This window comes from Ursus arctos, unplaced genomic scaffold, assembly GCF_023065955.2.
Source record: "Ursus arctos isolate Adak ecotype North America unplaced genomic scaffold, UrsArc2.0 scaffold_37, whole genome shotgun sequence".
In the NCBI taxonomy this organism is placed as follows: Eukaryota; Metazoa; Chordata; class Mammalia; order Carnivora; family Ursidae; genus Ursus; species Ursus arctos.
Genome location: NW_026623053.1, coordinates 6,104,647 through 6,130,569, shown reverse-complemented (window position 1 = coordinate 6,130,569; position 25,923 = coordinate 6,104,647). Strand labels below are relative to the sequence as shown.

General features: G+C 56.8%; 3 protein-coding genes across 7 annotated transcripts; 2 read left to right on the top strand and 1 right to left on the bottom strand.

The window, feature by feature from the left end:
* The first annotated feature begins 3,862 nt into the window (after positions 1 to 3,862).
* Positions 3,863 to 12,731, top strand: JPH4 (junctophilin 4). The gene is given in 6 exon segments (XM_026486490.4): positions 3,863 to 3,873; positions 3,875 to 4,245; positions 5,022 to 5,793; positions 9,154 to 9,272; positions 9,589 to 10,121; positions 11,082 to 12,731. Coding segments are annotated over 6 exon segments (1,890 nt in total). The 3' UTR covers positions 11,166 to 12,731.
* Positions 12,732 to 12,978: 247 nt separating this feature from the next.
* Positions 12,979 to 21,102, top strand: AP1G2 (adaptor related protein complex 1 subunit gamma 2). Of its 4 annotated transcripts, none has more exons than XM_026486487.4 (22): positions 12,979 to 13,131; positions 13,488 to 13,692; positions 14,127 to 14,251; positions 14,392 to 14,533; positions 14,653 to 14,749; positions 14,924 to 15,000; positions 15,119 to 15,214; positions 15,629 to 15,709; positions 16,012 to 16,110; positions 16,283 to 16,338; positions 16,507 to 16,620; positions 16,806 to 16,946; positions 17,024 to 17,078; positions 17,165 to 17,287; positions 17,993 to 18,082; positions 18,169 to 18,296; positions 18,541 to 18,645; positions 18,987 to 19,104; positions 19,188 to 19,323; positions 20,230 to 20,393; positions 20,613 to 20,711; positions 20,805 to 21,102. In XM_026486487.4, exons 2-22 carry the CDS (start codon positions 13,489 to 13,491, stop codon positions 20,904 to 20,906), a joined length of 2,352 nt encoding a protein of 783 aa, XP_026342272.2. In that variant the 5' UTR covers positions 12,979 to 13,131; position 13,488; the 3' UTR covers positions 20,907 to 21,102. The 4 variants fall into 4 exon arrangements, with proteins under 4 accessions (XP_026342272.2, XP_048070105.1, XP_057162389.1 ...); XM_048214148.2 differs by having other exon boundaries at positions 12,992 to 13,099; XM_057306405.1 differs by having other exon boundaries at positions 12,993 to 13,047.
* Positions 19,687 to 24,352, bottom strand: THTPA (thiamine triphosphatase). 2 transcript variants are annotated; one of them, XM_026486491.4, is made up of 3 exons: positions 23,950 to 24,352; positions 22,989 to 23,540; positions 19,687 to 21,939 (listed from the first exon to the last, which is right to left on the bottom strand). In XM_026486491.4, exons 2-3 carry the CDS (start codon positions 23,533 to 23,535, stop codon positions 21,794 to 21,796), a joined length of 693 nt encoding a protein of 230 aa, XP_026342276.2. In that variant the 5' UTR covers positions 23,536 to 23,540; positions 23,950 to 24,352; the 3' UTR covers positions 19,687 to 21,793. The 2 variants fall into 2 exon arrangements, with proteins under 2 accessions (XP_026342276.2, XP_057162390.1); XM_057306407.1 differs by having other exon boundaries at positions 19,687 to 23,540; positions 23,950 to 24,313.
* Between the last annotated feature and the right edge of the window lie 1,571 nt (positions 24,353 to 25,923).

Here is a 25,923-nt window from a genome sequence, read left to right as displayed (position 1 = left end):
GAGGGAATGTGCTCAGGTTTACACAGCTAATCGGCAGTACAGTCGGAATGCAGACAGAGGTCTGTCCAGCTGTGAAAGCCCAGATCTCGGCCTCCAGCCTGGGCTGCTTATGGTTACAAGTTTGTGGGAAGACTGAAAGCAGTGATGCAGGCCAAGTGCCACACACAGTGTCTGGCTCCAAGCACAGAGCTGCTCTACTCCTTGTTGGTTCCCTTTTCTAGAACCCCAGCATAAAAACCAGAGCACCCTCCAAAAGTGTCTCTGCCTTAAAAGAAAGGATTATAGGACCTGGAGGGACAGAAACAGATTGGGGCTGGAAGGCTGCCTCACCCAGGGAGGTGGCTAAGACTGTGTGCCCAATTCCGGGGTACTCCTGTCAGTGACGTCAGCCCTACACATTGGTTTGCAGCCTAGAATTCAGTACAGAGTTGCTCTACCAACAAGACATCGCTCCCTACCTTCCATTACCCCTCCCGCCCTGTCTTCCTAAAGAACAGGGCACAGGTCTCACCAGGCCTATAGGTTGCTTTTCTTTTCCTGTTGCCCCTCTTTCTTGGAGAAAAGGCCTGAATATCTAAGGTTGAGCGATGCGATGGAGCTTGGCCTGCTCCGGAATCCCTTCTGGATTTATCATAAATGCCTGTTTCCCTAGGGAGCCAGCCCAAGTTAGTTTCCATCCCTACTCCCTATTTCTACCCTTCGGACCTGTTACAGCACTAATTACACTAATGTTGCTTGTTGGTCATCTGTCTTTTTCACTAGTAAGTTCCATGAGGGTAAGACTGTATCTCTAGCGCCTTGCAATGTGCCTGGTACACAGTCAGCTATGTAAATGTTTGCTAAATGGAGAACTAGAGGGAGGGAGGGAGGGAGGGAAGAAGGGGGGGAGGGCTTCTCTACCACCAGTCTTCGCCCAAGTAGACCCACAGCTGCCCTGTTCTGTGCAAAGCACTTTGAAGATGTGGTTCCTGCCCTGGAGACTTAAAATACACACGCTTCTCTGATTTTGTATCCACCTTTAGGAAAATAAATTGCAAGGGACATTCCTGTTTATTCCAAACCTCACGCTCTTTATCTTTCTCAAGTACTTAAAATGGAGCTCCCGAATGTGAGGGAGGTTCCTAAGCGCATGGGATCCTGGGAGGAATTAAAAGGCTCAGAGGTCTCAAGTCTAGTGTTCTGGGGCATCAGGGTGGCTCGGGCAATTCGGTGACTGCCTTTGGCTCAGGTCAAGATCCCAGGGTCCTGAGACCGAGCCCCACGTCATTGTTGGACTCCCTGCTCAGTGGGGAGTCTGCTTCTCCTTCTGCCCCTCACCCTGCTTTCACGCTCACTCTCTCTCAAATAAAATCTTAAAGGGAAAAAAAAGTCAAGTGTTCTAATCTAGCTCTGGCACCTCTGCTGTGGGACTCTGGTGAGTGACTTTCCCCTCTGGGCCCCAGTTCTCCTTGTAAAATGGGAGTGGATCAGACTTTGTACAAAAATGTAAGCAGTTGAGTACATCTATTTACCCCATTGTGTGTAATCGGATAGTGTCTTCCCTCCTAAATGCTTAGGAGTGGGATAGAAGCAGCATCTCAGCAAGTAAGCTGGAGGCCGGGGAAGACAGTATGTGCCTACTTCTGTCTGTAAACAATAAGACCCAGGATGTGCTGCCCCTCTCGTGAGTGGTTGGAGGGCGGTAGGCTGAAGGGGGCTTTGCCACAACAAGGGTCCACCCCAACATGGCTATGTGTCTTACCTTCTAGGTTTGCAAAAGGCTCCAAAACCCCAGAGTCTTCATGGCACTACCAAGCATGACCCCCTGTTCCCCATTCAAAAACAATACACCTGTACCTCAAGCCACCCCTTCTCCTTCAGAGGGACAACCCAGGGTGAAATACTTGGTCGGGGGTCTGGATAAGCATTTCAAGCTTCCTCAGAAAGTGCAAGTAAGGGAGGCTTCTGGTCTCCCTGCAGTGGTTACTTAGGGAGGACAGTGGACTTGGTGGACACAGGCATCCATTCCCAAAGGCTTCCTGGCTTCAGTCCAAGCAGCTGGCAGGTTCATCTTTCTCCCTGGAGCCCCATAAACACCACTTCCGGCCCTCCTGCCTCCGCTTGGACTCTTCCTGCCTGGATTTCTATGCCCATGCCAGCTCTTCCCTCTGCAGCGCTTTCTCTCTCCCTTACAACCCTTATTCACTCTCACTCTCCCTATCTATTTCTTTCCCCCTCTCCCTCCTCCCCGGTTTCTCTCCTCCTTGCCAACCCTCAGCAGCCCCAGAATGGGTCTCCCCCCTCCCTCTTTCTCCGGCAGCATCTCCCCCTCCTCAGCTCTCACCCCTGCACCTCTTTCTTTGTATTCCTCTCGCCCTCTCCCGGCCTCGCCTGCATCTCTCCTCCCCCGCTTGGCTTCGGCCTCCCCCAGCCTCCCCATCTTCAGCTCAGTCTCCTCCCTCTCGCTCTGCTCCCCTCCCCTCTCTTCCCCCCACCCTCGGTCTCACCCCACTCCCCGCCGGCATCCCAGGGTTTCTTTCCACCCTAGGGGTCTCTGTGCCTCTCATTCTCCCCTCTACCTGCCTCCTCCCTCACCTCAGGTTTAGCGGGCACCCATCTTTTCCAGCCTGGGCACCCCCCCCCAACTGCTAACATCGCCACTGTGTCTTCTTCCTCTCCTCTTCTCCCCACCCTCTCCTCTTCTCTCTTCTCCCTGCCCCTTTAAATCTGCCTGGCCCAGCCTCCCCCGTGATGCTGGGATGGAGCAAACATTGATTTGTGCTGGGATGGAATCGGAATTTTGATTTTTTTTTTCCTCTCCCAACCATAAGAAGGAAAAAAATAATAAAAACACCCCCTTTTGATAGCCCCCTCTCCCTTCCCATCCAGTTCCCAGCTCCTCTTTCCTATCTCCATCCAAGGCAGATTTTTTCCCCTCCACTATTCTCATTCCCCCCCCACCCCTGCCACAACCTCGCCCCCCACCCCCACCGCCTGCTCCTCCAGCTGGGGAGAGAGGGGACTCTCTCTTGCGGCTTCCCCACCTTCGCTCTCTGGGTAGGAGCAGTCTCTCCGGAAGGGGAGGGGGCTTTGGCTTGTCGGGACGAGGTGGGAGTGGAGGTATCCTGCCATGGATGCTGTGCCTGGGAGGAAGCCTGAGCCCCAGCCCACATGGTGAGTAACCTGCCCCCTCCCTTCCGCCTGTCTGCCCATCCCCACCCTCGCCTTTTCCCTGCAGAGCCTCCTCCATCCCCATCCTTTCCCCCACCAAACCCACTGCCCACCTTGCTCCGATCCCCCTCTTCCATTTTCAACCCCCACCCCTTGCCTGGGAAGCCAAAGAACCGGGGCAGAAGGGTCCTGACCGCAGCCAGAGGAGTGGGTGGCCTACGACTCTGCCCAGCCCCCTCCCAGGACCACCCTCCTCCCGCCCCCCCCTCGCCTGCAGCTGCCATCCACATTCGACACTTTGGGGTTCTAGGCTGGAGAAGCCGGACTACCGCTTGGGGTTGGGGCCCCAAGTCCTGGGAGGGGCCCTCTACAAGGAGGGAGGGGTGGGGGAGCCCCCATGCCTCCAAAGCTTAGGAGCTGCTGGAAGACGCTGCCGAAGGGTGGGGGGTTGGGGGGCGGTGCTGATGCCCCAGAGCCACTGGGCCAGGGAGCGGCGGGCAAAGAGGAGGGGCCTCCCTCGCCACTTCCCCCCTCTTTCTCCGCAGCCACTCAGGATGAGGGTCCGGCCCTGCCAGCCCGCGCTGGGGCCCCCCCGCCCGGCCCCGGTCTAACTGCCCCCGCCCCCAGGCCTCGCCCGGCTCGCAGGCCCCCAGCCGGCTCTCCAGCCCCAGGATGCGCTGAGCCGCCGGGGGGCTGAGGCCGCGCCAACTACATGCATGTCCCCCGGGGGCAAGTTCGACTTTGACGACGGGGGCTGCTACGTGGGGGGCTGGGAGGCGGGGCGGGCACATGGCTACGGCGTGTGCACGGGGCCCGGCGCCCAGGGCGAGTACAGCGGCTGCTGGGCGCACGGCTTCGAGTCACTGGGCGTCTTCACGGGGCCCGGCGGACACAGCTACCAGGGCCACTGGCAGCAGGGCAAGCGCGAAGGGCTGGGCGTGGAGCGCAAGAGCCGCTGGACGTACCGCGGCGAGTGGCTGGGCGGGCTGAAGGGGCGCAGCGGCGTGTGGGAGAGCGTTTCGGGCCTGCGCTACGCCGGGCTCTGGAAGGACGGCTTCCAGGACGGCTACGGCACCGAGACCTACTCCGACGGAGGTGCGGGGCCCGGCCCACTACTGTCTGTCTGCTCGTCCGCGTGCGCCTCCCCGTCCGCCTGTCCCGCGTCCGCCTTCCCCGCCATCTGCCCCCTGCCCCGCTGTTCTCCTGTACGCCTTCCCCATCCATATGCGCCCCCTGCGCCCATCTCGCCGCCCTCTCCTCCCATCGCACACGCCTTCCTCGCCTGTCTGGCCCCTGCCCGCTTATCCCTCTCCTCAGTCTGAGATCTGCCCGCCCTCACCCCTTCGCTGCCTGTCTCTCACACACCCCCCCATCTAACCTGACCCTCATAACCCCCATCTGCTTGTCCCTTCCACCCCTCCTCTCTGCCTGTCCCACACCTCCCCTCTCCCTCTACCCGCCTGGCCCTAACACCTCTGCTCTGCCTGTCCCCTCACATCTCAGTCGGCTTGCCCCTCAGCGTCCGGTCTGCTTGTCACATGACTATCTTAAACACCCCATCAGCCTGTCCCTCACACCCTCTGGACTGTCTGTCCTTCACACACCCCAGCCTGCCCGTCCCTCCCCCTTTCCCTGGTCTACCTGCACGCCCCAAATCCACCGATCTCCCGCTATCTGTCGGTCTTCACTCTGCTCTCCCACACCTTCTGACCCAACCTGGCCCGTCCCCGCTCCTAGTGCTCTTCCTCGACCTCCACGCTAACTGCCCCCACCTCTCCCTCCCGACACTTAGGCCTCCAGGAGCGCTTGGGGCCTAGGCTGCAGGGAGCAGCGGGTCCTGACCCTTTCTCCCCGTCCTACCCCGCCCGCAGGCACCTACCAGGGCCAGTGGCAGGCCGGGAAGCGCCACGGCTACGGGGTGCGCCAGAGTGTGCCCTACCATCAGGCGGCGCTGCTGCGCTCGCCCCGCCGCACCTCCCTGGACTCGGGCCACAGCGACCCCCCGACACCGCCCCCGCCCCTGCCCCTGCCGGGCGACGAGGGAGGCAGCCCGGCCTCGGGCTCCCGGGGCGGCTTCGTGCTGGCCGGGCCGGGGGACGCTGACGGCGCGTCCTCCCGAAAGCGCACCCCCGCGGCTGGCGGGTTCTTCCGCCGCTCGCTGCTGCTCAGCGGGCTCCGGGCGGGCGGGCGCCGCAGCTCCTTGGGCAGCAAGCGGGGCTCCCTGCGCAGCGAGGTGAGCAGCGAGGTGGGCAGCACAGGACCCCCGGGCTCCGAGGCCAGCGGGCCCCCGGCCCCAGCCCCGCCCGCCCTCATCGAGGGCTCTGCCACTGAGGTGTATGCGGGCGAATGGCGCGCCGACCGGCGCAGCGGCTTCGGCGTGAGCCAGCGCTCCAACGGGCTGCGCTATGAGGGCGAGTGGCTGGGCAACCGGCGGCACGGCTACGGACGCACCACGCGCCCGGACGGCTCCCGCGAGGAGGGCAAGTACAAGCGCAACCGGCTGGTGCACGGGGGACGCGTGCGCAGCCTCCTGCCTCTGGCCCTTCGCCGGGGCAAAGTCAAGGAGAAGGTGGACAGGGCTGTCGAAGGCGCCCGTCGAGCCGTGAGCGCTGCCCGCCAGCGCCAGGAGATCGCCGCTGCCAGGTGGGCATCCGCTGCAGAGGCCAAAGCTGGGCTAAGTGGAGAAGGTACCCTGGGGACAGTTGGGAGGCCGGGAGGAGGGGGTAGTGCCTAAAGGAGGACCACGACCCAGGGCCTAGGGCCTAGTGGGGAAGAGCAGGCCTAAGGCCAAGCAGTTGTAGCCCTGGGTATTTGGAGTGTTTATATCTGAGGCTACAGGTGGATGTGGGTGTAACTGTGGGTGGCTGGGTATTTGAGGGAAGCCGTGTTAGACTATAAGTGTGTCTTAGCGTCTTTTGTGGGGATGTGTGTCATTGTTGTGTGTGGGAGTAGCAAGGAGCGCCGGCTTGTGCAGGCTCAGAAACCTGTCCCCAGTGCTCCTCTTGCAGCTGGGAGCAGCATCCCCCGGGCAGAGCGACAGGGGACCTGCATTCCTAACCACATCCCCGCCTGCCCACAGACTGATGTTATTTCAGCCTTGGGCCTTGGGGAGATCTAGTTTGTACAGCTGACCTATCCACATGAGAAGACAGTTCCTCTCAGCTTTGCCTCCTCTGCCTCCCCTTACCCAGCTGATAAAGGTTTGAGGGGAGGAGGCTCGCCTGCAAATGAAATTTTCTCTCCGTAAATCAGATTACATGTCCATGCATTATCTTATTATCTAAGCAGCACTGTGCAGTAGGAATATAATATAAGCCAAATACGTAATTTTAAATCTAGTAGCCATGTGAAAAAATAAAAACAGATAAATGATTTTAATTATGACATGTTTTTCAAGTAAGCTCTAGGCCCAACATGGGGCTTGAACTCAAGCCACCCCGGGATCAAGAGTCCCGTGCTCGGGGCGCCTGGGTGGCGCAGTTGTTGAGCGTCTGCCTTCAGCTCAGGGCGTGATCCCAGGTTATGGGATCGAGCCCCACATCAGGCTCCTCCGCTGGGAGCCTGCTTCTTCCTCTCCCACTCCCCCTGCTTGTGTTCCCTCTCTCGCTGGCTGTCTCTATCTCTGTCAGATAAATAAATAAAATCTTAAAAAAAAAAAAAAAAAGAGTCCCATGCTCCACTGAGTGAGCTAGCTAGGTGCCCCATAAATAGTACATTTTAATTTAAACCCATATATCCAAAATTTGATCATTTCCACCTATAATCAGCATAAAATTACTAATGAGGGGCTTTACATTCCCCTTTTTTTTACTGTCTTTGAAATCTAGTATATATTTCATATTTATAGCACATCATTTTATTTTTTTTTAAGATTTTATTTATTTATTTGACACAGAGACAGCCAGTGAGAGAGACAACCAGTGAGAGAGAGACAAGCAGGGGGAGTGGGAGGGGAAGAAGCAAGGCTCCCAGCAGAAGAGCCTGATGTGGGGCTCGATCCCAGAACGCCGGGATCACACCCTGGGCCAAAGGCAGACTCTTAACTGAGCCACCCAGGCGCCCCTATAGCACATCATTTTAGATCAGACGAGCCACATTTTAAGTGCTGGGTTAGATAGCACAGATCCAAAGAAAGCCAAAACCCCATCTGTAATGAGGTTCGCAGACCTCCGATTTATACAACTCATACACGTGAATTTTTGTATATTGGCTTTTCTTTAAAAGGGAGGGTACAGTTGAAAGATTTTGTTTAAATTTGAGACTGTTTCAGAGGATCAGAGGCCAAGATATGTCCAAATATGCTTCCGTGAGTTTGTATAGGGGTGACCAAGGTGTCTGTGTAGACACCTACACAGGTGTCAGTGTCTAGGTGATTAGAGTCAGGGGCCTTAAGCCAGGAAAGGGGGAGGGCAGGGCACCAGGGAGCACTTTAGTCTAGATGAGGCACAGGCATGGGCAGAAAAAACCGATCTCAGTCGCTGAGAGATCAGTCAGTGGGAGGAGGCTGGTTGGTCTCCCCAGCAACAGGCCTGGCAAACCTGATTGGCTCCCAGCTGCCATGGAAACAGCAGAGCCTCAGCAGCAGGTGCCTCTGCCAGGTAGCCTGAGCCTGGCCTGATGACTGGATCTATTGCCTAGGACTTGCTCATCTACACCCTCCAAAGGAAAACACAGCCCCTTGTCAGTATTGCCGTTTTTTGGCTGCCGACAGAACTCCATGCAGCCCAAGACTGCGATCGTCATCCCCTGCCCGAAACCCTGAGACCAGTTTAGTTGCAGGGCAAGGCTAGTCATAGAGAGTCTGACAGCCCAAAGAGAGAAGAACAGGGTTATCTCAGGTCCCTCCAAACAGGCTCTAAAAGTCCTTGACCCAGCAGGTTTGAGGAGAGGAGGCTGACCATATCTCCCGAGGTCCATAAAGAGGGGGTAGGCTTAAGACTACAGTGAACAGCACTACCCTTCTCCCTACCCTGGTACCTAAATAAAACCTGGGGCCAACAGAAGGGTCTTGATCCATTAAGCCCAAGTATATCTGATTACCTTTACCTCTGCCCTTCGTGCCCCACGTTCAGGCAGTGTTACAGGACTCACTGACTGATCACAGGGCATCTGCGACTAACAGCAGAGGGTGAAAGGGAAGGGAAACTGAGGAAGCATCTGACATTAGAGGGAGAACTGGGAAACCACCGTGAGGAAAGGACTGCTTCAGGGCTGCCCGTACCCAGGGAGTAGGGCACAATGGGAGGGCCACGTGGAAGGGAAGGAAACTAGGAGTTTACTTGGAAGGTATCATCACGGCAGTGAGAAATGCATGGTGGCTGGGAGAGGGAGTAGAAAGAGCAGAAAGGGGGGGGACCCACGCTTACCCCAATTCCAGAGCTCAGAAAGGATGCAATGGTTCAGGGAAGTAGGGGCAGTGACCTAGGGATGAGAAGAGTGTGGTAACAGAAGAGGCTGAAGAAAAGCAGCCTGTGAAACTGTCATGTCAGGAAATCTGCAGGGAAGGGGTAGGGTTACGTTAGGAGGGTTGGCTGCGGTAGCGGGAAAGGAGGCAAAGGCTCCAGGCACAGGGAGCAGGTGGCCCAGAACAAGGGGCAGGGAGGGGGAAGCCGCTGGGAAGGCCCAAGCAGGTGCGACTATAGAGAGGTGTGCTAAGTGCATGAGGTCTCATCTGTCTCTGGGAAGGGCGCAGGATAGGACTGGGATAACAGAGTGGAAGGCCGTGGCTGGAAGAAGGGAAGTGTTACTACAGGACATGACGGTGGCAGGTGTGAGAGGAGCAGGAGAGTGTGATGAGAGCAGGCACAGCCCAGGTGTAGGAGTGGAAAGCAGAGGCCAGCTGCCCTGCCAGGCCAGGGAGGGGAGCAGCTGGCAGTGTGTGAGCAAGACCGAGGACTCCAGAGGTGAACTCCAATCCAGAGGACATGATGTGGTGGGGACATGGGCCAGGGGGCTGGAGCATCTGAGCAGGTCTGCTAAGTCCCTGTCCCTGGAACCCGACAGGGCGGCAGATGCCCTTCTAAAGGCAGTGGCAGCCAGCAGTGTCGCTGAGAAGGCTGTGGAGGCAGCTCGAATGGCCAAACTGATAGCCCAGGACCTGCAACCCATGTTAGAGGCCCCAGGTGAGGCGTGGGCGGCCTGGAGAGCTGGAGGGGCTCAGGTGTGGGGGGAAGGGAAGGAAGTCCCTGCAGAGGACTGGGATGGAAAAAGCCAAGGTATGAGGGTCCAAGGGGACGAGGGTGGGGGCCAGACCCAGTTGTTTGGGGAGTGGAACTGGGAATTTATAGAAATAGGGTATATAAGAACTAGGGGTCTGGGGTCTGGGGTCTGGCGATGAGAGGCTGTAAGCCTGGGAGGTGCCCAGATGGGGATAAAGCTCTAGCTTTTGCTGCCCAAGGCCAGTTAGGCCCCTCTGATTCTTAGCTATCCCTGCCGCAGGCCGCAGACCCAGGCAGGACTCAGAAGGTTCCGACACAGAACCCTTGGATGAGGACAGCCCTGGGGTATACGAGAATGGACTGACCCCCTCAGAGGGCTCCCCTGAACTGCCCAGCAGTCCTGCCTCTTCCCGCCAACCCTGGCGACCCCCTGCCCGCCGGAGCCCACTGCCTCCTGGAGGGGACCGGGGTCCCTTCTCCAGCCCCAAAGCTTGGCCTGAGGAGTGGGGGGGGCCCGGTGAACAGGCAGAGGAACTAGCTGGCTATGAGGCCGAGGACGAGGCTGGGATGCAGGGGCCAGGGCCCAGAGACGGTTCCCCACTCCTCGGAGGCTGCAGTGACAGCTCCGGAAGTCTTCGAGAGGAGGAAGGGGAAGACGAAGAGCCCTTGCCCCCGCTGAGAACCCCAGGGGGCTCGAAGCCTGAGCCCATGGCCACACCGGTCCTGAGGGACCCAGCCTCGAGGGGTCCTGAGGCCGGGTGCCTGACGGAAGAGCTTGAGGAGCCTGCTGCAACCGAGAGGCCCGCCCAGCCGGTGAGCTGCCCTCCGTCCCTGCTTTGTGGCCCCTTTTCTCCTCAAAGCCTTGCCTCTCATCCTTTCCAGACCTCTCTCTGATCCCTTCAGGGGCTCTGATTTGGACTCAGCTTCCTTTCTGCCTGCCCACTCTTGGACCATATCCCACCTAAAAATAATAATAATAATAATAATAATAATAATAATAATAATAATAATAATATAATAAAATAGGGAACTTGAGAGCAGCAAGCAACCTTAGAGACCTTCATCTCCGGCTCCCTCATTTGACAGATGGGGGAACTGAGGCCCAGAGCACTTAAAGTAATTTGCCCAAGGTTACCAGTAAGGAATGGTAGAGCCAAAACATCTTTCCCTGTTCTCTTTCCATATCATTTCCAGCTCCTGGTTTCCTACTCCACCCCCACCCCCACCTCCACACTTTCTCTCTTTGGTGCCCAGAAATAAAAAAGGAAAAGCTTGTTCCCTCCCTACCCTGACTCTCCCTCCCTCTCCTGGGAAGAAGGGAAATGGGAAAGGAGGCAGAAAACTGGGAGGGGTGGAGCTTTCCCAGAACCCTCTCCTCTGATTGGACTCCAGGCCTTCTCCTGTTTCCTAGCAACCACATCCTCACCCCTTCATCCCTCTCTGCTTTACTGCGGTACTGGCTGCTGCTGCCAACGTCTGCTACTAAGGCCAGGCACCTTCTGCCTGGGCCACGTGACATGCTAGTGGGAGGGAAGTGGAGGGAGGGGGAGGAAAGGGCTGTTCCTGACTTGAGGGAGCCAGAGGGAAGGAGGGGCCCTGCCTGGGAGAACAGAGGTGTTTTTGCACTCCAAAAAAGGTGGGAGATGCCCCTGCTCTGACCTCTGAGGAGAGGTGCCTGGGACCCTTCAGCTTTGCCAGGGGCAGAAAGGTGGGACCTGTCGCTGGACATGGCCCCCCCGGGACTGAGATTGCCTTTCTCCCCCATCTCTCTAGGGAGCTGCCAACCCCCTGGTGGTGGGAGCCGTGGCCCTCCTGGACCTCAGCCTGGCGTTCCTGTTCTCCCAACTCCTCACCTGAGGCTCCTGCCCAGCCTAGTTCTGGCTTCGGTTGCTGCCTCTTCACTTCTTTGACCTGCCTTTTTCTCTCTTCTCCTCCTGGTTGTTTTTTCTCCTATCTTTCTTTCTCTCCTTCCTTCCCTTTCTTTTCTGTCCCCCTTTGGTTTTGTCTTTTGCTTTTTCTTTCCAGCTCTCCTTTCAGATTCTCTCATTTATTCTGGATCTGTCTCTGTCCTCCTCACTCCCTCCCCCACCCCACCCCACCTCTCTCTCTAGATTGTTTACATATGAAGGGCTTTTCTCGCTCAGAGTCGCTCTCTTCTCTGAGACACACAAATCTAAGTCAGACCATTGCCCCATGTCTTCCCCACCTTTTCTTTAGACCTGAACTTCGATGAGGGTGGGGGTTTGGTGTCCTGAGGAGTCTCCTGGAAGGTGAATGGAAAGGAAGAAGAAAATGGAGAAGGGAAGACTGTATACTAGGCAAGGCACTGGCTGAGCTGCTGTGGCTCCCCGACCCAAGGGGCCTGGTGTCCCGTGAGGCCTAGTGACAGAGCTGGAGGCGGTATGGCCTCCATGTCTCACTGAGCTAGGTTCTTGCATAACTGTAACCTTCCCTGAAGGAGATAAGGGAGATAAAAAGTAGAACGACTCCCTAGGATCTCCCTCTTCCTTTCCTCAACAGCCAGCCCCTCGTCCAACCCCCTAGGGTGGCATGCCTTGTCAAGAGCAATGTGTAAAGGAAAGAAACCGTCCAGTGCAGTCACGTCTACCCACTGACCTCTCCCACCCTCCTCTCTCCCCCTCAAAGTTTATTTGGTTGGTCTGGACTCACTTGTGGCCTTTGATTAGATTTCTAAGGGGCCTGAAGAAGACATTTCTACTGCAGAGGGTTAGAGGCACTTGAGCTTGGACCCCACTCCCCAACTCTGGCAGTTGTGGCATGGGGGTGAGGGGGAAGAGGCATTTCCGGGGAACACAACCAGCCTAGATAACAGGAACTCACAGAGCAGCAGAAGCTGTGACGAGTTTAGTAGTCTCTAAGTGGGTTATATCCCTTCCCCCGTCACATCGGGATCTTGTGAAACTGGAAAACAACGGAAAGAGGGATCGCCGGAAGCCAATCTCTCACACACTTTCCAGGCAGGGCAGAGGTGGGAGTCAAAGCAGGGTGAGAGGTAGGTGGAGAGCCCTGTTTGAGGTTGTGGCTGATCCCTGTTAATAGCTTTCCCCTGGGGGCAGGAAGCCCTAGGAAGAGGGGGACCCCTCTGTAGGGTCCCCAGGGGATCTTCCCTCCCTCCCCTGCATGAGGCAGACGCAGGCTGCCTGCCAACCCCCTCCCTCCAGGAATGGCCTTGCCTGGGAATGCCCACCACACATACCCTCTTCTTTTTTTCTAGTCAAACTCTGTTTACTCCTTGGCCTGCCTCCCTCCCTCCCCTCTAAACCTTTACTTCTGATTTCTATTTCATGGAATTTGGGATTGAAGTTAAACTACAACAGTGCTGCCAACACCAAGTCTTGCAGGAAAAAAAATACAAAGAAATTTAACAAAAAAATATATTAATAAAAAAGTTCAAAAAAGGGGGGGGATTGTCATCTCCTTTGGGGTGCGATGGCTTCAAATCCAAGCTCTCTTGAGGCTCCCTGGGTGGTGAGAAGGTACAAAGAAACCTCTTGGGGAACCCCAGGCCTGCTACACAGTCTTGCCGCCGGAAGAGCTCCTTGCCCTCAACTCCAAAGCCTGAGGTCAGAGGATTCTAGACGGCTCAGCCCGGCGGCCCAGGAGGGGCGGGGTCCCGTGACGGGGCGGGAAGAGGGAAGGACCAGATCAAGGACCAACCCCCGTCGGGCCCCGTACCAGGAAGCGCTGGGGGGAGAGGAGCGGAGTGGAGACAAGCCAGGTGAAGCTGTCGTTAGGGCTGCCGTCCTGGTGGGAAGCTGAGGCCGCCTGAGGTGTGACCTTGGGGAGGAATCCCGCGGAAGAGGTAGCGCAGGGCCCTGGAAGGAAAGAAATGGCCGAGTTAGGGATGGGAGACCAGGTGTGGCCGGCGAGGAAGGGGGGGAGCGGGAAATAGGCGGGGTTCTGGCGCATGCTCCGTGGGAACGGGCGGGGGGGGGGGGGGTGGAGACGCATGCGTAGTGGGGATCTGCTCCCACGGTGAGGAGGGGGCGGAATTTGGTAAACCCACGTGGGGAAAGGTCCATGTGGGCTGAGTTTTAGGGTAGCTGCCGGGCCCGGGCCTTCAGGATTTTGGCACAGAGCGAGTCTGGACTGGAAGGCCAGGCACCCCCGGCCCGACAGGTACAGAACCCTCTCCATTTCCGGGCTCTGCCCCTTCAGGATGGTGGTGCCTTCGCTGAAGCTTCAAGACCTAATCGAGGAAATTCGTGGGGCCAAGACCCAGGCCCAGGAGCGGGAGGTGATCCAGAAGGAGTGCGCCCACATCCGCGCCTCCTTCCGCGATGGGGACCCTCTGCACAGGCACCGCCAGCTGGCCAAACTGCTCTACGTCCACATGTTGGGCTACCCCGCCCACTTTGGACAGGTACTGGGTAGGGACGCCTCACTTCAGAGTTTGATGAGGAAGGCTAATAGGGCAGGGTTTTGGACACCCTCACCTACCTGTGCCCTGATTTTGTAATTCTACAAAGTTTCTGAGACTTCCCACCCAGCATGCACCGCTGACCTCCTTCCCCATTACAACCCCTGTAGGTCATAAGCTGGATTGAACCCTTCATTCTCTGGCCAGCCCCATTCAAGCCACCTCCTTTTCTCTCCCTCGACTTCTGCTTCCTTGAAACTACCCACAAACTTGAAACTTCAAGTTCCTTGAAACTTTGAATTTCCTAAGCCTTTTCCTTGGTTGAAGGGAGGATGATGGGAAATGGTGCTACCATAAATTAACCTAAGAAAGGAGATAGAAAAGGGTGCCTCGAGTTTCACCCCTGCCCCTTCCTGGTCTGCTCCCCCTCCCTGTAGATGGAGTGCCTGAAACTGATCGCCTCCCCCAGATTCACAGACAAGAGGGTGGGCTACCTGGGGGCCATGCTTCTACTGGATGAGAGGCAGGATGCCCACCTGCTCATTACCAACAGCATCAAGAAGTGAGAGGGTTCTGGGAAGCACCTGGAATCAGGGCGATGGGAGAGTGGGGAACTGGGAAATCCCAGGGGGCTGCCTGATGTAGATCCTGGGAAGGATGGATTTCTTCAGAGCTTGACTGACCACCCTCCGGACTCTGCAGTGACCTGAGCCAAGGGATTCAGGCAGTACAAGGCCTCGCCCTATGCACCCTGAGCACTGTGGGCTCTGCTGAGATGTGCCGGGACCTGGCCACTGAGGTGGAGAAACTGCTCCTGCAGCCCGGCTCCTATGTGCGCAAGAAGGTGAGATGGCAGGACTTTAGGCACTTCCCCCCAGGAACTGTCCTGTTTGCCACATGTTAAAGGTGGGAGGTCCATCCTGGCAGACCCCCGCCCCTTTCTGAGCCCCCTGATCTCTGCAGGCTGTTCTGACTGCAGTGCACATGATCCGGAAGGTCCCCGAGCTCTCCAACATCTTCCTCCCACCCTGTGCCCAACTGCTTCATGAACGCCACCACGGTAAGGCCACGGGGCTCCCCATCCCCTGCCTTACCTCTGGCTGTGGACAGAAGTGAAAAATGAGACAGGAACACCAGCCCAGAGGAGAAGGGTAGCATGTGCACATGAACACACACACGCCGTAGACTCTCCTGTGCCCCTGGCCCACCGTCCACTCCCCCTCCCACACACCAGGCATCCTGCTGGGCACCATCACGCTGATCACGGAGCTCTGTGAACGAAGCCCTGCGGCCCTCAAGCACTTTCGAAAGGTGGGCTGGTGAAAGAGGCAGGCCCTGGGCCAGGAGAAGAGGGGCCGTAGGGTTGGCATGGGGCTGAAGGTTGAGAGGATTAGGAAGAACGCCCAGTAAGGCTGTGCCCTCCCTCCAGGTGGTGCCCCAGCTGGTGCAGATCCTCCGGACTCTGGTGACGACGGGATACTCCACAGAGCACAGTATATCTGGAGTCAGCGACCCCTTCCTGCAGGTGGGCTGACCTTGTCCTGCTGTATCCCTGAAGCAGAGAGCTGAGCAGTAAGCCCGTGGCTAGCGGCCACATCCCAGAGAACGCTTTGGGTCAGTGAGTGTCTTACGCGGGAGGGTGGCAGGCACAGGATCGCACGGTCATCCCGAGACCAGTGCGGGAAGAGGGGATGCCTAAGGGTCAGAAATCCAGTTTGGTAAAAAAAAAAAAAAAAAAGCCTATCTCTAAACCCCCAGCCTCACGTGCCTCTGATCTCCCAGGACCCAAGGGACCTGTGCAGGGGAGGGGGAGGGGCAGGGAGGCTCTAGGAAACCAGCCAGGCCCCTCACAATACTTTCTCCAGTGCTGGATTTTTCTCTTCAGCCCGACTCCTTACCCTTTGGACCCCTCCACCTTTCAATTTTTAACCCATCTCAGGTCCAGATACTTCGTCTGCTTCGGATTCTGGGCCGGAACCATGAAGAAAGCAGTGAGACCATGAATGATTTGCTGGCCCAGGTGGGGGACTGGAGAGCGGGCACCGGTTAGGCGTGTGTGGCTCTGAGATCCTGCCAGCCCCAGGCACCCCTCACGTGACCACCCACCCCATGGTGCCCTTATAATCCCATCTCCGTTTCCCTCTAGACTGTGACCTCCATGAGGACAGGGACACAGGCTGTCTCAGTGTGGTAGCCCCTGGACATCGTGGGGGCTTGGGGAACTCTGTTAGATGATGATGGGACAACATGGTGGGTACCTTCCAGAGACCTGAGGAGAGGGAAGAGCCCCTTCTAGTAGCATCTTCTCTCCCATCCACTCAGGTGGCCACTAACACAGACACCAGCCGAAACGCGGGCAACGCGGTCCTGTTTGAGACGGTGCTGACCATCATGGACACCCGCTCTGCAGCCGGCCTGCGGGTATCCTCCCCCTGCCTCTCCCCCTGCGGCCCCACCCACCAGCCCCAGCCGGGCAGACAGGTCCTAGTCGCTGGTTCCTCCTCCCCACGCGTTGTCCTGTGCCCGGCAGCCGGCACTCCTTAATGAGCACATTGCTCCTTCCCTGACTGTCCTCAAACTTTGCCTCCCCTAGGTTCTGGCTGTCAACATCCTTGGCCGCTTTCTGCTCAACAATGACAAGAACATTAGGTAATGGTCCCGGGTGTCTGGCTGGGCTGTGCCACTGAGCCCCCAGCCCTCGGCCCTCCTTCCAGTGTCTCCTGATTTACTTACCTCTTATTCCAGGACTCAGGGCAGGATGGGGCAGGGAGGGGGCTGAGGACCATGGTGTGACAGGTCCTCTCCCACTCTGGCCAGGTATGTAGCCCTGACGTCATTGCTGCGTATGGTGCAGTCCGACCACAGTGCTGTGCAGCGGCACCGGCCCACTGTGGTGGAGTGTCTGCGGGAACCTGACGCCTCCCTTAGCCGGTGAGTAGGACAGAGGAACAAGAAGGCAGGGCAGAGGGCCCAGCACCTGGTAGCCAAGACCTGGACCAGGTCAGGGCCGCCGAAGTAGAGGGATTAAGGAGACAGGTGCCTGGAGAAGGGAGCGCTGGAGGCATAGCTCAGGGTGACCTGGCTACCCCATAGTGACGACTTCTTTCTCCCGCCAGGCGGGCCCTGGAACTGAGTCTGGCTCTGGTGAATAGCTCCAATGTGCGAGCCATGACACAAGAGCTGCAGAGCTTTCTGGAATCCTGCCCCCCTGATCTTCGGGCCGACTGTGCCTCCGGCATCCTGCTGGCAGCAGAGAGGTGAGGTGCCCAGGAGGCCGAGACGGTAGAATCTGGGGAGGGTCAGTACCAGGGCTGAAGAGGCCTATGTCCCCTAGGTTTGCCCCAACCAAGCGGTGGCACATAGACACCATCCTGCGTGTGCTGACAACGGTGAGGCAGGGACTGATCTAGGAGAGCTGGGAGGGAGTGGGCAGGGTTCGCCACCCTGAGCCCTTTGCCACATTCACCCCCTCCAGGCAGGCACCCATGTACGGGATGACGCGGTGGCCAACCTGACCCAGCTGATTGGGGGTGCCCAGGAGCTACATGCCTACTCTGTGCGCCGACTCTACAGCGCCCTGGCAGAGGACATCTCCCAAGTACTGTTCCCACCACCGGACCCAGGGCTGCTGGAGCCTCCCAGCCCTTCCTGGGCCACCTGCTCCCTATACCTGCTGCCCAGCTGTTTTTCCCTGGAGGTCACAGCTGCCTACTTAGTGGAGACAGTCAAGGACAGAGCCCTGTTTCTAGTTAGAACACCGGGACTTCTGTCCTGGCTCTGGTACCTACTGGCTCTGTAGCCACAGATGACTGATTTAAGTCTCCTTACGCTCCGTGTACTCAGCTCTCTACCCTGCCTACCTCCCAGAGCTGAGGAGCAAATGAGATAGAGCTTTTTGTGCGCGGATCAGGTTTTTACTATCTTAAATGCTGAGTGGATTAACAGAAGCCAGCCACTATCTATCTACCATCTTTTTTCCATATTAAGTAGGGTGGGCAGAAACCCCGTACCCCTTCCTCAAGGCAGGGACCCTCTTGTTTGGTTCTCGCTGAGCTCCTTTTGGTGAGGCCATGTAGTTCTGATGCTTGGCCACCAGAGGGCAGAAGACATCCAAGAGCCAGGACAGAGCTGGGAGGGGTGGGGGAATGGACAAATTCTTACATAACTGTTTCTGTGCAAGACCTTTCCCTTTCCCCACCTCTCCAAAGCCCACAATCTGTGCACTGCATAAAGGGATGTCACAGGGCGTGGAAGTGGGGAGGGGACCCAGAACCTGGCCTAGCATCTTTCTTGTCCCACGCAGCAGCCACTGGTGCAAGTGGCAGCCTGGTGCATTGGAGAATACGGGGACCTCCTGCTGGAGGGGAGCTGTGAGGAAACCGAGCCCCTTCAGGTGAGGCCAACATCACGAGTTCACGGAGGAGGGCCTGGGCAGGAGAGGCAAGATGCCCCACGGTTACTGCCTGTGTCCCCGCGAAGGTGAAGGAAGAGGAGGTGTTGGCACTGCTGGAAAAGGTGCTGCAGTCCCATATGTCCCTGCCGGCCACCCGAGGATATGCCCTGACAGCCCTCATGAAGCTCAGCACCCGGCTCCGTGGGGACAACAAGTAAGAAAGGGTCCCGGCCCCTCTTCTTGGTGCCTGCAGTGACAGATGTCCCTTCACCATGCCCAGCAGTTCAGAGTTTCTCTCTGCGCACACACCCCGAGTCCCCCAGTCCTTAGGTTCTTCCTTCTGAGCCAGGCAGCGTGGGTATCCCCCTGCTCTGTGGGGCCTCTCCCTTCGGTGCGGCACCCTGGAGTTGAAGGGCAGGGCGGGCTGCTTCCCACTCACACCCCGCCCCGCGGCCCAGCCGCATCCGCCAGGTGGTGTCCATCTATGGGAGCTGCGTGGACGTGGAGCTGCAGCAGCGGGCCGTGGAGTACAACACGCTCTTCCGGAAGTACGACCACATGAGGTGCGGCCATCACTGTGCCGCGGTGTGGCGCCCATCCCCTGCCCTCTCCCCACGTGGCCTCTCCCCAGGACCCCCTTGTGGGTACAAGAGTCTCATCCTCCCGTGTCCTTCCTCCTCCACAGTCCGAGCGTCCCACCCATAGTTCTTTGTAGTCAAGGTGGCTCCCAACCCTCCGTGCTCATCCGAAAACCAGCACCAGAGTGCCGGCTTAGGAAGTCAGAAAGGCACTCCGACCCACCCTGTGCCCAGGGTTCCGCACGGTCTTACCCGTCCTCCCACAGGCTACTTATGAAAAGCCCAGGGTCTACCCAGAGGGACACACCTATATTCCATCCTCTCAGGGCTGCCATCCTGGAAAAGATGCCTCTTGTGGAACGAGGTGGCACTCAGGATGAGGAAGCAAAGGAAAGCAAAGAAGCCCAGCTTTCAGAGGCAGCCCTTGTCTCCACAGAGCCGCCGGTGAGGAGGCCGGAAGCCCCCAGGGGAAGAGGACTTGGTCGGGCTTCCACACCTAGCCCTGCTCCTTCTGCCCTCTCCCCCAGGCCTCCAAGCTCTTGGATCTCTTAGATCTCCTGGATAGCTCTTCTGGGGCTGCCCAGCCCCCACCGCCTCTGGAACCCTCCCCAGGAGGCACGTTAGGACACCTCCTCGACCTGCCCTGTGCATCTCCAGCCCCAGGTAAGCCTCAACAAAGGCGAGAGCAGACGTGTTAAGAAAAGGGTGGAAATGTGCTGCTGCTCCTTCTTTGCCAAGGACTGAGGTCCACATGCCCTCGTCCGTGCTGTGAACCACCCCCCCCGCCGTCACATCCCCATCTTGATAGGTAAAAGGGTTCATTAGCTTGTTCCAGTTCCCTCCTGGATACCCCTCCGTGCCTTCCCTTTGTTCCAGACATCATACCCTGGCCTGTGGGGCCCAGCTTCCTCGCAGCCCATCTCCTATGCTTTCCCGCTCCATGCTCCGCTGGCCCCTCTCAGCTCCTCAGAGCCTCTCACCTGAAGCCCTTGGTAATTTGTGCTCCTTTTTACATGGAATGTTCTCTTTTTTTAGATTTTATTTATTTATTTGAGGGCGAGACACAGAGAACACAAGTGGGGTGAGTGACAGAGGGAGAAGCAGATTCCCCACTGAGCAGGGAGCCCGATGCGGGGTTCAGTCCCAGGACCCTGGGATCATGACCTGAGCCAAAGGCAGACGCTTAACCGACTAAGCTACCCAGGCGCCCCTAGCCCCTACATGGAATGTTCTTGCCCAGCACATCAGATGACTGGCTCATTCTCATTCTTCACATACCTTCCCCTGCCACTCCTATTTAAGTTATTCTTCCCAGTTACTGTGACATAGCTTATTTTCTTCATAGCACCAAGTAGTCTGTGATTATCTTGGTGGTTTTCTTGTGTATCGTTTTTCTGTGCCCACTAGACTATAAGCTTGGAACAGGGACTTCATCTTCTTGTCCACTTTGTCACTGGCATCTCGAGCACCGCCCTGCACCCAGTGGGCACTCACTTCATTTCTGTTGAATGAGTGAATGAGCTTGTTATCTTCCTCATACACTGAGCTGCTTCTCTCTCCATACTCCAGCTTCCGTCCCAAATCTCAGAGTGTTTGAGCGTGAAGGACTGCAGCTGAATCTGTCTTTCGTTCGACCCCCTGAAACCCCTGCTTTGCTCTTAATCACGGTCACTGCTGTCAACACCTCAGGGGCTGATGTCACCCATTTCGTCTGCCAGGCTGCTGTGCCCAAGGTTCGTAGAAGACCAGGATATGAGGTGGCCTGGGCAGTCCAGGAGAAAAGGCTAAGTAGAGGAGGTGGGTGGGAGGAAGAATGAGACGGGATGGGAATGACGTGCAGAGACAAGCACTTGGGGAGTTACGGGAAGAGGATCTGAAACTGTTGGGTGTGGAGGGGTGGCCTGAGCCCAGCTAGCTGCCTTACTGTGCCCTGCCCAACCTCCTGTGTTCAGAGTTTCCAGCTGCAGCTACAGGCCCCCAGTGGGGACACAGTTCCAGCTCAGGGTGGCCTTCCAGTGACCCAGCTCCTCAGAATCTTCAATCCTAACAAGGTGAGCTCAGGAGCACCCCACCCCCTGTTGATAAGGCCCAGGGACAGGAGAAATCACAGGTGCTAACCCTGGTCTCCACTCTCGTATTCCTAGGCCCCCTTGAGGCTAAAGCTGCGCCTCACCTACCACCACTTGGGCCAGTCGGTGCAGGAGATCTTTGAGGTGAACAACTTGCCCGCGGAGACTTGGCAATAACTCAGCCTCCACTCAGTCTGAAATCCTCCTGTGTCCCAAACCCCCCAGGGTCTCAGCCACGTGGAGCCTGTACCTGACCGCTACCAGCAGGTGGCGCTCTGGTCCTGCGTTTGCCTCTGCAAGAAGTTGGGGGGGGGGGGCCTGCCCCCACTACCACAAATAATGAAAGCCCAATAAAGCCTGAGGGGGAAAGCCATATTTGGGTATATTTGAGATAGAAAACGTTTACAAATCATAGCATGTAAAGAATCTCATTCAGGAAGTCTGTATCTTCCCTTGAGCCTTAGGAACCTGTCTCAACAAAGAAGAGCTTTTTCTACCCTCTCCCGGTTGGAGAGCAAATTTGCCCCTAAACCTCCACAGGAGGCACTCTACCATCTGGGCCAGAGTAGGGCACAGTAGCAAAGTGAAACCAGAACTTCCAGATTTCTAACAGGGATTCCCACCCACTTCCCCAACCTGCTGCTGTTCCCCACACCCCAAGGCAGGGAAATCCCTGCTGCCTCCCCTCATCTCTAACTCAGCTGTGAGGCGGTTTAGGAGCCGCTGGCAGAATCAATGGCATCGACCAAGGGGGGGGTGGCAAGGGATTTTCCTGTGCTTAACTACTGATCACGGCTAAGTGGAAATCCTATAAACACGAGCGGAAATCAATGGAGGCTGCTTAGCGGCCAGGGGAGAGGGGCGGCCCACAGATTGCATCTGACGGATGAGGGAGAGGAGGCAGCCAGGGAGGGTTCAAGGAAGGATAGCTGAGGGTAAGGTGAAAGAACAGGCAGAGCTGGAGAGAGAGGAGACACTGGGAAGAAGGCCAAGGAAAGAGGCACAGTGTGCCCAGGAAGGAACCGTTAGACCCAGAGTTCCTTCCCTGTTGAGGAAGTGACACCCTAGCCCAAGCTGCTGCCCGGAGCTTTAGTCCCCTGCGGCTTCTCTCTGGGGCTGTATACTTCTAGCAGGTGCTGATAGTCCTGAGGCCGGAAGCGCTGGAGGTACACCATCACCTTGGCAGGTGCTGTCTCCTGCACCGGCACACCTGCAAGCAAAAGGAGACATGAGAGGACCAGACAGAGCTGTAAATGCTTTGGCTGTGCTCCCTGCCCTCACAGCCAGACCCCAAAGTTGTTGCCAAGGCAGTCCAGCCAGTTTCTGTAACCCACCAGCACACACCCTGATTGGCCTGTGCCAGTGGGGCCTACAAGGGCCACTTTGGGTAGGAGTGAGGCTGGGAAGCCAAGCATGAGCTTCTCCTCCAGCAACGAGAAGTGGTGAAGAGGCGCTCAGCTCCCATGAAGGCAGAGGGTGCCTCGATATCCACTCTTTTCCTTTACTGCTTCTATCCCCCAATCAAGATTAAAGCCCATGTAGGCAGGACAGAGCTCACTGGGTTGGTAATGAAGCAGATGCACAGACGCACACAGAGCAACAGGGACGTAGAAAGGAGAGAAGCAGCAACAGCCATGGGGTGGGACTCCCATAGAACTCCAGCTTCTATATGGTACGGAGCCGTGATAAGTCGGTGTCTTATCGTTAGAGCCTGGCAGCACGCTGGGCATATAGGAGGAAGCTCAACTCAGTGTATGTCTGCTGAGAAAGCGAGAGCAGCATTCCATCACTTTAAGGCCTCATGGGATGCTCAGCCCCCATGGATGAACTGTCTACAGAAAAAAAAATCGGCCACGACTTGTCCTGTTGTCTGCCACGTAAGTACAGTGTTTTTGCCTTTTACTCAAAGCCAACAGGACAAATTAAATGAGGATCTAGGTAGTTGTAAAAATAAGAGGACAGGATTTGGGGAAAGGAAGGATGGATGGAAGGATTCAAGCAGAGAATGGACGCGAACTTGGAGCAGCTGGAGGTGTGAGAACTAAATGAGGCAAGGACTGGTGGAGATTAGAGACCAGGAAGGATCCGATCCAGGTTAGGCACCTTCTGTAAAAGCCAACTGGGTCCTCCAAAAAATTGCCAAGACCATCTCCATTGCAGAAATAACCCCGAGACCCCCCCCTCTAGCTGGTTCAGTGGGTACATCCAGGAGAGCAGTGGGGAAGGGAAAGACAGCACAGAAGGGCCTGTCTCCCTCACCTAGCATGCTGCTGAGGCTATGGATCTTCTCTACGGCAGCTGAGACCTCAGCCTTCTCGTGCACCAGGGCCTCTACCTCACCCACAGCATAGCCAAAGTCAGCTGTATCCAGGTCCACCCTGAGCAGAGGCTCCTCTTCGTCAGCTCCGGATAGCACCAGCTTCCAGGCACTACGCCTCGTCACAAAACTAGCTACTTCCTGCAGCCCCAGTGGGCCCAGCACAGCAGCCACACCTCCAGGCCCCAGGACATCAGCCCCCAGCACCTCACAGAGCTGGGCCACAATTGCAGGCTCAGCTGTGAGTTCCACATAGTGGGTGTGAGTTACTGGGACAACTGGCCTTCCAGCATATTTGAGCTCCCATCCACTACCCTCTCGCTGTCGCAGCCAGTGGTCAGCCCGCATGAGGCTCAGCTCAGGAGTGTCATAGTAGGTGTCCCTGAAGGTGACCTGGTGCTCCAGGGTGCCCCCCAGCTCCTGCAGCCGCTCCTCTGTGTCAGGGGCAGGAAGGAACTTTCGCTCCACCTCAATGAAGGTCTGGGCCATGCTACCTGCAATCAGTAAATCAATAAACATTTGCTGAGCTCCCAGGGGTGCTCAGCCTTGCAGGGTGACAATTCAGCAGACCGCGCCCCACCCTGGAAGAATTTATGAGGCACACGCTATCACAGAGCTCTGTGTTGGGGCTACAGCTCTTTCTCCCTGCCTCAGTGACGGATTCCGCCCCCCCCCCCCCCCCCCCGTCTCTAAAGTTCTGCAACAGTGACAGATCTCCAGGTAATCCCTGACACCTTTCATGACGTCCTCAATCCAAAGGGCTCCCTGGAAAACTAGTGAGTGTCCTCCTTTCAATACTCCCCCTCTATACCTTGCGACCCCGGGTGGCCAGGGGCTCACTTCCCGCAACGACCCCGCCCTTCGCCACAGCACCGGCCAGGCCAGCGGATCCTCGGGTCTCACCTTAAAGCCCGAGGGTCTCCCACTCGCGGGACCTGGAGATGGGCCAGGGGAGCCCACGCCACGCCCGCGAGGAATGCCGGGAGCAGTCCCTGGCCTCGGACCTCAGCTAGGATCTCTGCGCACTTGGCCGGTCCCAGCACGAGCGGCCATATTAGGCCCGATGTGGCGGTGCCGAGCACAGGCCGGGATTCGAGAGGCTGGCTACGTGATAGGGGGTCCGCGGCCTCCGCGGTGGGCCGGGAGCGCAGAAGGCCCCCTACGCTCTGCCTCTCATGCCGGACCCCTCCCGGCTCCCGAGGGTCGGCCGGGGTCTCAGGCCTCAGGCTGAGCCCAGCACCCTGGTGTCCGGGTGCATGATGGGAGATGTAGTTCCAAAGGGAGATTTTGCCTTCTCGCCCCACCCGTCGCTATGGTGACGGGAAAGCTGCGGTTCCCGCCCGCGGGACTCAACCTAAAGTTGAGCAGGGGCGGTGAGGACAGTCGGAGGGAAGAAGCCGAGCCCCAGTCCCGTCTCCAGCCCCCTCACTTCCGAGGCAAATAGGCCTGAAATCCAAGCCAGTCACTCAGACGCTATCCAAGAGATGTTTTATTGACTATTATGGTGGCCCACAAAATACAGGCCAGTGGCAATGGGCTGAAAAGGGGGATAACTAAGACCAGTTTAACTACTCAGGAGGTTTAGAGGGGATAATACATCCTACCATGATTATTTAGGGTAAGCCTGAAAACTTCTTTCTTTCTTTTTTTTTTTTTTTAAGATTTTATTTATTTATTTGACAGAGAGAGACAGCCAGTGAGAGAGGGAACACAAGCAGGGGGAGTGGGAGAGGAAGAAGCAGGCTCCCAGCGGAGGAGCCTGATGTAGGGCTCGATCCCAGAACGCTGGGATCACACTCTGGGCTGAAGACAGACACTTAACGACTGAGCCACCCAGGCGCCCCAAGATTGAAAACTTCTTGTCAGAGAAGAAACGATATTTTGTATAAGAACTAAAGACATGAGGGGATTTCAACAGAGACCCAGACGGAGACAGGAACAGCAAGAGCAAAGACCAGGAATCTGGAGAGCACCTGGCCAGTGTGTAAGGAGATGAGGCTAGAAACGCAGTTGAAGGACAGTTTGGAAATGGCCTTGAGTGCCAGCCTGAGGAATATGTCACTGAGTTGCCAGTGGCCCCTGAGCAGGCTTTATCTGGAGTGGGAGAAACAGGAAGATGTGGGAGACAAAATAGAGAAGAGCTCCTTCTTACTCTCTCTGAGGACTATGATTACCTGGACGCTGTGTGTCTGACCCTCTGGGTGTGGTAGCTCGTTGAGGAACAGTGACTCCAACTCCTGCGATGGGTGAGAAGTGCCAGGTTCTCAACATCTGTCATCTTCCCAGCATGTTTCTGGAAACAAATAACCCGCGGGAAGTACTGTGAGGAGGACACTGATTTACAGACATGGCATCTTGAACTTGGGATGTCTTGGATGGATGTCTCCTCCACCCCATATCAGGCACCAGTAGTCAGGGAGGGGAGGGCCCCCAGCCCCTAGTTCTGATCACTGGCCTACTTTTCATCCATCCTTTGATTTTCAGTTTTCTTCCCTGGGGAAAAAGACTTCTTCCCCTGAATTATAAGGTCCTCTTCCCTGAGTTGTAAGGTCCAATTCAGTGGGGCAGAGGCAACAACTTAACTGAAAGGAAAGACCAGACTCAGGAACCAGACAGACCTGGGGTTGACTCCCAGCTTTGATTTCCAGGTGTTTGGTCTTGGGCAGGCTAGTCTGCCTCCCTAAACCTCTCATCTCTCCTTGGTAAAATGTGGACTGCCACAGTTATGGGTAGGGATTCAGTGATAAACGGTCACATCATAGAGACCCAAAATGTTAGTTTTTCCCTCCTCTTTTCCTGTGAACTCCAAGGTTTTTTCTTTTCTCCTCTTTCCTTTCTTATTTGTCTTTTCCTTTTTTATTTATTTTTGCCTTTAAG

What these genes read in the sequence shown, in the direction of transcription:
- THTPA (XM_057306407.1), bottom strand. Translation starts at nt 23,535, where the DNA reads ATGGCCCAGACCTTCATTGAGGTGGAGCGAAAGTTCCTTCCTGCCCCT.
- AP1G2 (XM_026486487.4), top strand. Translation starts at nt 13,489, where the DNA reads ATGGTGGTGCCTTCGCTGAAGCTTCAAGACCTAATCGAGGAAATTCGT. An exon ending in CCTGACGCCTCCCTTAGCCG is followed by an intron (nt 16,621 to 16,805) that starts GTGAGTAGGACA and finishes TTCTCCCGCCAG; the next exon opens with GCGGGCCCTGGAACTGAGTC. An exon ending in TTGTCTCCACAGAGCCGCCG is followed by an intron (nt 19,105 to 19,187) that starts GTGAGGAGGCCG and finishes CCTCTCCCCCAG; the next exon opens with GCCTCCAAGCTCTTGGATCT.